General features: G+C 52.6%; 1 protein-coding gene across 1 annotated transcript; it reads left to right on the forward strand.

Moving 5' to 3' along the window:
- Positions 1–668: 668 nt before the first annotated feature.
- HOXD3 (homeobox D3) lies at positions 669–10,461 on the forward strand. Its single transcript, XM_038584932.1, has 4 exons — positions 669–1,540; positions 4,942–5,045; positions 5,620–6,240; positions 8,264–10,461. The coding sequence occupies exons 3-4, from the start codon at positions 5,703–5,705 to the stop codon at positions 9,019–9,021; spliced, it is 1,296 nt and encodes a 431-aa protein (XP_038440860.1). The 5' UTR covers positions 669–1,540; positions 4,942–5,045; positions 5,620–5,702; the 3' UTR covers positions 9,022–10,461.
- The last annotated feature ends 224 nt before the right edge of the window (positions 10,462–10,685 follow it).

Raw genomic sequence — 10,685 nt, forward strand, 5'->3', positions numbered from 1 at the left:
TTCGGGAAAGCAGGAGAAGGCAGTGGGGACTCTGGGTGGCCCAACTTTGTCCCCCTTGGGGTCCTCTTTCTTTTTCCCTTGCCAAGCCTCCTGCACCAGAGAGCAGGGTGCACAGGGCATCGCAGAGCGCCCAGGAGCACACTTACCCTGTTCCTCCACGGCTAGGAAAACAAAATCTAGGTACAGGCAGCGCGGGGTCGGCCCTGGTGGCCTCTCAATTTAGCTGTCTTCTAAGGGGAAGATCCTACTTTTCAAGAATCCTCTTTAAAAAAAATAATAATAAAAGACTCAAGCAGTGAAAGTTGATGTCCGCTCACGTGAATGTATCATATAAAGTAGCTTCAGGGGCTCACCAGTCAGGTCTGAGGACCTGGATACATGGCGCCCCCACTGCGCAGCCCTGGGGCGGCCCCAGCAGCCTGGGCCCCCTGGGTCCGAGGCCGGCTGGGAAGCTGAAGCCCGGGCACGATATTAGGAGCCCTACCGGGCCGGGATCTCTCCGAGGCGCTTCCGTTGGGTGTTCATTAAGGGGTGAGTTATTGCTGTGTGAGCCAAAGGTCACTTCAAAGGCTTATGGCTGCGTGCTCTGGTCTTTAGAAGGGACTGGAACGCTTTGTGTGGGGCTTTCTCCTGCGCGGTTTAGTGTTTGCAAACTACTGAGTCGACAAATTGCACAGGGCAGATGCAAGAGGGGGGATTGTGTCTCTCCTTTCACCTGACCTGCATGGGCACCCGTTAAGCACCCACAGTCGTGGTGGACAGCTCGGTCTCTTTCTGGGTGAGGGTAGGAGGGATGTTTGTTTCTTAGATGCCTTGTAGCCTGATCCCCACCCAGGGGTGGTTGGGCAGCCCAGGCCAGGAGTGTGGTGGGTACCCACTGGAATAAAATAAATTCAGGGCAACCGGTCAAGATACAACGTACAAGCCAGAAAAGAGTGCCCAGCTCCCTTCCCACTGGGGCTGAGCAGGACAGCCATTGACTAGGACCTCCCCAGGCCCATCTGCGCCCTAGTCCTCTTTTTCTGGTGCTCTGTGCTGTAGCCTTCCTCCCATCCCCAATTCTGCAAGGTCCTCTTTTGCTCCTAGGACGGTGGGCTCGGCCTGGGGGATTAAGTCACCTGGAGCACTTACAGCTTGGTAGAAGCAGGAGAGAACTACTTGCCGTGGTGCCTTGACCCACTTGGCTCACCCTTTGCCCGAGGGTCTAGCGTTTTCCTCAGGTCGCACTCTTCCTTACCCCATCCGGCCAAAGATTTTGTGTTAAAGTCCACTGACTCCCTAGAAGCCGACCACGTCTTTTTTTTAATGCTGGGACACCCGGAGTGACTGCGGCCAACATATACAATAGTCACATTGATTATGACACCCTTAAAAGGGGTAGAGCCTCTCAACATGTGTGCGTAAGAAAGAACCGGCTGCCACTGAGGGTTTTCCATCTTGTTCCAGATCTGCCTCGACAATATCAAAAGGAACCCGAAGAACCTAAAAAGAGTTACAGCCAAAATTTGAGAACACACACACACACACATACACAATTGTGGTGAGTAGTGTGATTTAAAAAAATATATATAATTTCTACTACATTTCCATCTGTCCTGCAACTCAAGGTAGCCATCTCAGGATTCATACATCAAGACATAAAACAAAGGGCGGCTTTGAAGTGGATCACCTCAGTGTGAACTGCTGCCCGTTACATGATAACCCATCATCGGCCTTCAAATTTATGGCGCTTTAATGGGGTGAGCCCGGTGCCTTAAATGCAGGGTGTATTACGTATTGAGTTATCTGGGCTAACTAAGAATGATTTAGAAGGCGCGTCCGGGTTTCCCATAGGGCAGAAGAGGCTCAGGCTGCAGCGAGATGGAGAGAACCGGGGCAGGAAGCTCTCCCGGCGCCGCGGCACCTCCATCCCCACGGAGCGAACCCAAGGAGCGGTTCGGGAATCCCGAAGCGGCAAAGCCAACGGGGAGCAAGAATCGTTGCTGTGTTCCAGCGAATTAACGGGGATGCCCAGCAAGTCTTGTCCGCCAAAAAGAGATTTGTGGGCTTCCGAGGCCCTGGTTTAGGGAAAAAAAAAAAAAAAAACAAACAAACAACCAGGGAGAGGAGCCAAGGCCAACTGGAACCTTCGAAAAATGTGAGAGCAACAGAAACACCCGGCAGACCATCGCCTCCCCCTTCCTTCCAACTTGCCCGGACTCTGCGGGTCCATAAGTGACTGGGTTGCGGAGCGAGTCCCGGCCGGGCCTCCGCGCAGCCAGCGAGCCTCGGCGGCGGCGGCCCCGGACCGCGGGCGGCGGGCGGCGGGCGGCGGGCGGCGGGCGGCGGCGGGTCTTCGGCCCCCGCGAGGCCGCGCGTCCGCTCCCGCGTCCCGCCGCCCAGCAGAGCGGCTCCGAGCGGCCGCCTTATATACGCCCGGGGCGCGCGGGCCGCGGGTCGGCCGAGGTGCCGAGCGGGGGATCCTTTTGCTGCTCTTCCTCCCACGCGGAGCCTGTTTTCCACTTCTGAAAAGTGCCGGGCCTTGGGAAGTGTTTTTCTTTTCATTCCTTGCTGAAGCGTTTACTGCCGCCGCGCTTGCAGTCATAAATTTTGTTGCAAACCACAATGACAGGTGCATTGATATGCACCGTGAGAGCTCCAGCTGCTTAATAACCCCGTCCCCTGGCCGCTGTGAGCGCCTTTTATTTATTCGGTATCATATTAGGTATTGATCCCGGGCAGAATTAAGTGCAGTGAGCAAGTATCAGGGTTCGGCTGCTTCGGAGGCGCGGCGGGTGCGGCGGCCGCTCCGAGGGCCGCCTGCCTTCTGGCCGGGGACCCTTCGGCCCTGCGCTCCCAGCCTGCGGTTGGGCCTCCGAGCCCCGCTGGGCAACTTCCCCGGACCGCGGGAAAGGTCGAGCCAGACCCCCTTTAGTGCCCCTACCCGAGAAGGGGCCGGGGATCGTGCCCCGGCGGGGTTCTGGGGAGGCTGCCCCGGCCCGTGCCCCGGAGGCCGAGAGGAGCAGGAATGAGAGAAACGGGCAGCTGAGGACTTGGAAGACCGCCCCTCCCCCTGCTCGGGCTGATCTTCACCCCAAGGCGTTTGGGTCCCCGAGCAAAAATGAGCAGAGGTACCAAAGGGCGGAAAAAAAGAAAGCCTTTAAAAAAAAGGGGGGGGGGTGATCGAAAAGATGAGCCACTGAACAGTTGACCATTGTCCAAGTGATTTATGACCCATTCCTGCTTTTTAGGTTCAAGCAGAGTTCACAAGGAGTAGGGATTTCTGGAAAGAAATAAGCTTTTTTTTTTTTTTTTTAAAAAAAAAAACAGTTTTGTCGTAATATTCTGGGGTTCTGTTTTAGTAGAGTTCGCTTCTTTGGGGCATTATAAAGTGGAGGTGGCGGGAGGCTGCAAAGCCCTTTCTGGTGAGGAGAGGCCTCCTGCCCTGGCTTCTGGGGCAATAGACATTGGGGTGGTGGCTCCTCATTGAGTGGGCCTTCAAATTCCTTAAGACAATGAAAACAGAGGCAGGAGAACAGACGCTGTGGTTATTCATGAAGCTGCCAAGTATTTACACTTTGGAGGCCCAGGACTCGGAGCTTCTTCCAGGAATATGCCATAGGAACAAATATATATGTAAAGCCATCTGTTTCGAAGACCTGGTCAGTTCCTAAAGAGGCTATTTTAACGTGATTTGTCCACCTATCAAGATAAACTTGGTCAACCTGGGAGGCAAGACGGGGGAGGGGGGTGTATTTTGCTTTCACAGTTGTAAACAAAATGACAGAAGCAGCAGTGAGTTCTGGTGGTCTGAGTGTCACATGTGACCATTTTGACATCCAGAGGGCCCACAGATTAAGACCGGAACCAGGATCCCCAGAAAAGCCCAGAAACAACTAAACCCAGAGTACCCAGTCCTTTGGCTTGGAGGCAAACACATAAATATTAGTCACAGGATGAGGGTGTAACTTTCCATTTGATATTCAGTAACATTAGTGGTCAGAGAACGATATAGAAAATGAGTGAAAGAAAGATTAAGACCAGCTTTGCTAGGTAGGTATCTTAACCATGTGCATTTAAGAACAATAATAGAAACAATTTCTAAAACGCTTTCTAGCATTCTGTTATCCCATTGAAAAGGGCTTGTGTCTTATCAAGATAAATGTCAAATTCACTTGTATTTTGAAACAGAATGGGCAACAATACTATCAGACAAAGGCTAATATGAGGAATTTTAAATATTGGGCTCTTTGGTGAAAGTGGAGGAGAAATGAGGGAATGGAGGAGTGAGCTGGGTCCTAGTGGCCAAATCTATTAGGCCACATAACTTGTCTAGACAATGTGGTCCATCATGATGACCATGATGGAAGCCCAGGGAGTTTTGAGGAAGGAAAGGTGCCTGAAAGAGGAGATCAAGAATTAAGACCAGGGAGCTGACCTATGAGTTTTCTTTATCAAGCAGACAAAAGTGGTTGAATGGTACCAGTTATACTTTAACTCCTTAGGAGCCTTTCAGGAGAAGGGGGTGGAGTGAGTGAGAAGGGAAACCTCCATCAAGAATCAGAGGACACAAAAGGGACAGAATTTTTCTTAGTTGTTTTTTTTCCCCCCTTTTTCTAATTCTCAGTCCATTCATCATGCCATGAGAGGTTCTCTCATTGGTTGTGCAGCGGGTGGAGGTGGGGTGCAGCAGATGATCCAGAGCAGAGGTCAATAATAATATATATTTATGTAATGGGTGCAGCATAAACATGATACAATTATAATATAAAGTATTTTACATTCACCCATGTTCCATACATTTCAAATTCTAAATCTCTTCACCCATCTCTAGTGGTATCCATTTAGAAGTAGTGGAGGACAAAGTAAAGACTCCAGAAAATTGTAGATGAAAGAGAAGAAACACTTTTTAGCCTCAAAATAAGTTTGGGAGTCTAAGTGTTCTTGGTTTTTATCTTCTAGTACATTTCACATTGACCCGCAGAGTTAACTGGGCGGATTCTCACCCTGTCCCCAGAAAGTTGACTATCCGGTCTCCATGAAAGATGCTGTGATTTTGAAACCAGGTGGGGGAGATACCTTTTTTTTTTTTTTTTTTTGAGAGTTCTGGCTGTTCTGAGTGGGTTATAGAGTTTTATTTTTTCATCAACATCCTGGGGCGACCCAGTGATTGACTGGTTGGTCCCTCCATTCACTCATGCAACAGGCATTTATTGCTCTTACTACAGGAAGGGCATTGGACTGGGTGTTAGGAATATGTAGATGAATAAGACACAGTCCTTGCCTGCAGGGAGCTCAAAGTCCAGTGGGAGGATCAGCCATTAAAACGTTTGAGGCCATAAGTGCTTTTCTATGCCATTTCGAAAGCTAAATGGACAATCTTGAAGAAAGAAAATAGTGTCTGCGTGGGGAGGGAGCCCCTTCTCTTGGATGGAGTTGAGCTCAAGAGAAGGAAAGGTCTTTTCTTATGTTTATGGAAATGCCTTCTGACTTTTCCAAAGGTTCAAATAAGTTGAACTTCATAAAGTCTCAGATCCTCCCACTATGAAGGCAGCAGAGAGCAGGGCGAGCTAGTCCTTCTACACTGGTTGTCTTGTCAGTTACAGTCCCTCTGGGGCCTTTCACTTTTCTCCTCCACAGGTCACCTGGAGCCTGGGGCTACCCCGGCCCCCTCAGGATTCGGCAGACATCGGAGGAGGTGGTGAAGGAGACAGTGGTGGTCAATGTTATTTGAGCAGGGTCAACAGGCCCTGGAGCTTCCTGAGTGCACCATGCAGAAGGCTGCTTACTATGAAAACCCGGGACTCTTCGGAGGCTACGGCTACAGCAAAGCCACCGACGCTTACTACGGCACCCCCCATCAGCCTTACCCACCCCCTGCGGCCGCCAGCTCCCTGGACACCGATTATCCCGGATCCGCCTGTTCCATCCAGACTTCCGCACCTCTGAGAGCCCCGGCCCACAAAGGAACAGAACTGAATGGCAGCTGTATGCGGCCTGGCACTGGGAACAGCCAGGGTGGGGGGGGTGGCAGCCAGCCTCCTGGCCTGAACTCAGAGCAGCAGCCACCACAACCCCCTCCTCCACCGCCACCTCTGCCCCCATCCTCACCCACCAATCCTGGAGGTGGAGTGCCTGCCAAGAAGGCCAAGGGTGGGCCCAATGCTTCGGGCTCCTCAGCCACCATCAGCAAGCAGATCTTCCCCTGGATGAAAGAGTCCCGACAGAACTCCAAGCAAAAGAACAGCTGTGCCACTGCAGGTAGCTCTCTGAGGGCGCTCTCCCTGGGCTAAGTCCCCCAGACTGACCCCAAGAAGTTAGCTCACCTGGGAAGCAAGAGGCTCAGGGCTGGAAGTCCAGCTTTGGAGGCCATAGGTCTGCACTCCTATTCATGCAGAAATATCCTTTCTTTTTAGTGTCCCTGATTTGGAGCCACACCTGTACAGGGGCAGGATGCTCCATTCCAGGTTGCTGGTGCCATTGCTGGACAAGTCCTAAAGTTATTAGTAGATAGCTTTTTCTTATATCGACCTAATATCTGTTGTCCTAGGCTGCTGGTCCTAACTTAGCTCCTTCCATCCAACAGCTCTTCAAAACCTGAAGACAGGTATTATGACTCTCCAAGCCTGTTTTTTTTTTTTAAGATTTTATTTATTTATTCATAAGTGACACACAGAGAGAGAGGCAGAGACACAGGTAGGGGGAGAAGCACACTCCCTGCGGGGATCCTGATGCGGGACTCGATCCCAGGACCCTGGGATCACTACCTGAGCCAAAGGCAGATGCTCAACCACTGAGCCACCCAGGTGCCTGAGTTTTTACATAGTCTACATCACACCAACCTTACTCCCTTAAATTAGTAAGAACTAAAGTCTGTGGAGTGCTAACATGGATCCATGTTAACAACCTTGCTAAATGCCTTACAAGCATTATCTAATTTAATTTTCTGAAGAACCCTTTGAGGTAGGTATATAATAACGTCCCCATTTTACAGATAAGGAGACTGTTAGAGTTGCCCAAGATGACAAAACCACAGAATGGTGCGCTTGAATCCAACCAGAGCCTGCAAGACCTAGCCATGGACTCTGCTTGGTGTACCCCAGCCCAGATCTCCCCATCCCAGCAAATCCATAATGTGGAGGGTCATATCCTAGAGGAAGAGGATGTGCTCTGAAACAGGAGCAGCCTTGGGTTTCTCTTCCTGAAAAAGCTGATCCTAGAGTTGAGATCTTCTGTGGGTCCATTCACGGTGTGTAGAAGAAGACGGGCAGGGCCGGGAGCCCTAAGGCCTGCTGCCATTCTCCTCAGCCTGCTTGGTTCCTAAAATTTTCTGGCCTTGTGTCCTTTGATGCCATTTATTTTTAGGTAGATGAATTGGCTTCCAGGTCCAGAGCTAGTTTGAGTCCTCGGATGTAACTAAGCTTGTTATCAAGTCTCTGGTTTGCCTGCAATTCTCTGGGGCTGCTGCTCCTACGGGGAAAGTGCCTTCCAGCCTGTAAGCATCTTCTGCTCCTCCTTCCCAGCTGCAAGCCCAGGCCCCTCCCTCCCAGGAGAAATCCATTTGTACAAGCAGGGAGGGAGTGGACAAGCTGCTGAGAGGTGGCAGGGGTAGTGGAAACCAGGGTTGAGGTTGAGACTGCTGCTCCCAGCACTGAATTACTCAAAATGCACCCAGGCTGGCCTTGGAGCTCCTGAAACTCTGGGGCAGTATTTTTATGGTTTCTTACTTCCCTGAGTTTGGGTGCAGAGCCCTTGGGTGCAGCTGAGCTGGAGTGAGGTGCCCAGGTCTCCACCCTCATTCTGTGCTTCTTGGGGTGCTTTGCTCAGTAGCCAGCCCCGAAGCAAGCTTGAGGGGGGGAGAGAGGGAGCTGCCTTTCTCCTCCATCCCCCAGCAGAGTCTGGGAAGAGTGTTCAAAGAAGTCTGGCCCTTCTTTAATGGGGGCTGGGAGGGGGGTGGTGGCTAGGCCTTAGCAGCTGCTACTAGTCTCTCATTAAACTCCTCCACAGCCTTAGCCTTAGGGACAGGATGATGGACTGGGCTGGAAGGGAGGGGGCGGCAGAGTGAATAGGACCTCAGAAGGCAGATTGGGGGGGGGGGTTCAGGTGCAACTCCTAGGTAGGACTGGGGCCTGCGAGGTCCCGCTCCGAATCTCACCTCTCAGCCGCCCCTCCCCCACTGCCAAGGTGGGGGGAGGGATAGAGGAGCCAGGGAAGCACCCCGCTGCAGCCCTGGGTGCCCCCTCCTCGCCCGCTCAGCATCCCCTCTACCTCCCTTCCTGCCCAGGAGAGAGCTGCGAGGATAAGAGCCCGCCGGGCCCAGCGTCCAAGCGGGTGCGCACGGCGTACACGAGTGCACAGCTGGTGGAGTTGGAGAAGGAATTCCACTTCAACCGCTACTTGTGCCGGCCACGCCGCGTGGAGATGGCCAACCTGCTGAACCTCACCGAGCGCCAGATCAAGATCTGGTTCCAGAACCGGCGCATGAAGTACAAGAAGGACCAGAAGGCCAAGGGCATCCTGCACTCGCCGGCCGGGCAGTCCCCGGAGCGCAGCCCGCCGCTGGGCAGCGCCGCGGGCCACGTGGCCTACTCGGGCCAGCTGCCGCCCGTGCCCGGCCTGGCCTACGACGCGCCCTCGCCGCCCGCCTTCGCCAAATCTCAGCCCAACATGTACGGCCTGGCCGCCTACACGGCGCCGCTCAGCAGCTGCCTGCCGCAGCAGAAGCGCTACGCGGCGCCCGAGTTCGAGCCCCACCCCATGGCGAGCAACGGCGGCGGCTTCGCCAGCGCCAACCTGCAGGGCAGCCCGGTGTACGTGGGTGGCAACTTCGTCGACTCCATGGCGCAGGCGTCCGGGCCCGTCTTCAACCTGGGCCACCTCTCGCACCCGTCTTCGGCCAGCGTGGACTACAGCTGCGCCGCGCAGATCCCGGGCAACCACCACCACGGACCGTGCGACCCTCATCCCACCTACACAGATCTGTCGGCGCACCACTCGTCTCAGGGACGCCTGCCCGAGGCCCCCAAACTGACGCATCTGTAGCGGCCGCCACCGGCCGGGACTCGCGGCGCAATTACCTCTTTTGCTTTGGTGGCGGGGGTGGCGGGCGGGGCCCGCGGGGCAGCTCGGGGACCCCCTCCCTCGCTCCGGCCCGGTCGCCGCCTCCTGGTCTCGGGCCCGCGGCGGCCGAGACGCGGGCGACTGGGCCTCCCCTCCAGGCGCGCCCTCCTTGGGGTGACTGGCCATAAATCAGCCGCAAGGATTCTCCTCTGTAACCCCGACAGTGCCATATACTGCGGACCGAGGGACTCTAATCGGGTAGTGGTGTCCCGAAGGTAAGTCCGAGACCCACCGGCGGCGCGCTCTGCGGAGGGACCAGCGCCCGGACAGCCCGGGCCTGGCCCGCGTCTAGCTTAGTGACGGAGACCTTAATTTATATGCTCCTTCCCGTCCCGTAAGGATTGCATCGGACTCAACGATCTGTATTTATTATTTGAAGCGAGTCATTTCGTTTCCCTGATTATTTATCCTCGTCTTAATGTATTTATGTGTATATTTGTAGAATTCTCCAGCCAAGCTTAGGAACGCGCTCCCAGGCCGCGGGGGCCACGTTTCACCTCTTTAGTCCCCTTGGTCTGAACTAGTTGAGAGAGTAGTTTTGAACAGTTGTAACCGTGGCTGGTGTTTGTAGTTGATGTAAAGGATTAAGACCGCAAATTGTCCTTCATGGGTAGAGTCAGGCGGCCCCGTGGCGTGGCACGACACCCGTTACTCATTTCTCAACAGCCGCAGCCCTCACCACTCGACACAGTTTATGGATTTCAAATTGTCTGGTACTATTTGAACAAATATTTAGAATAAAAAAAATTTCTCAGTCGGAAGTGTATCTGTGTTAATCACGCACACTTGGAAGTAGATCGCTCTGCCTTTTATCTTTCGCACAATCCCAATAGAAGGCCCCCCAAGTAGGCTGACTCTTGGATGTATACATTAAAAAAAAATGTATTTGGAATCTGGCACACGAATTGGTTCTGGGGATACTTGATTACATTGCAGCTATTGACATCAGGGGAGAAAATCTGAGGATGCAAGCCTAGAAATGGCCTGGGCGGGATAATTTGGGTAGGGCTTTGTGCTGTGCCTGCTTATGCTGTTTCCACCACCCTCTTTTTTAGAACACAAATCGACTTTTTAAAGATTGCATTTACACTGGGGAGGCCAGCACTCACTTTTCTGCGCTAATAAAAAATAAACTTTAAGAGAAAACTGACAATCAAAGAAAAGACACACGTGAAGCTGTAAGAACTGAGCTATGAAAAAGCTGAGGCGCACAAAAAGAAACGATCATTTGGAAACACGCACCTAAGCTTTTTCTCTAGGAAATGCTGTCAGGACTTTTTCCTTTATAACGGTTGGTGGTTCATTTCTAAAGTAAACAGACGTCCCCCGCGATGTAAAGTAATAAAAGTTTCATTAATGGAACATAACAAGTACAAACACCTTGTTTATTCCTGTTTCTTTGTACAAAACGGGCAAAAAATGTCTTCAAGGGTTAATATCCATTTTGTAAATATTAGTGTGGCTTTAGCTAGGGGCGGACAACGTCCACCCGCTCCTCTATCAGGAGACACTTGGAAAGCGCCTTCAGATAAGGTTCAATTCTTTTGTATTTCAGCAAAGTCTGCCCACGCATCTCTATTTGGTCT

This window comes from Canis lupus, chromosome 36 (assembly GCF_011100685.1).
Source record: "Canis lupus familiaris isolate Mischka breed German Shepherd chromosome 36, alternate assembly UU_Cfam_GSD_1.0, whole genome shotgun sequence".
NCBI lineage: Eukaryota > Metazoa > Chordata > Mammalia > Carnivora > Canidae > Canis > Canis lupus.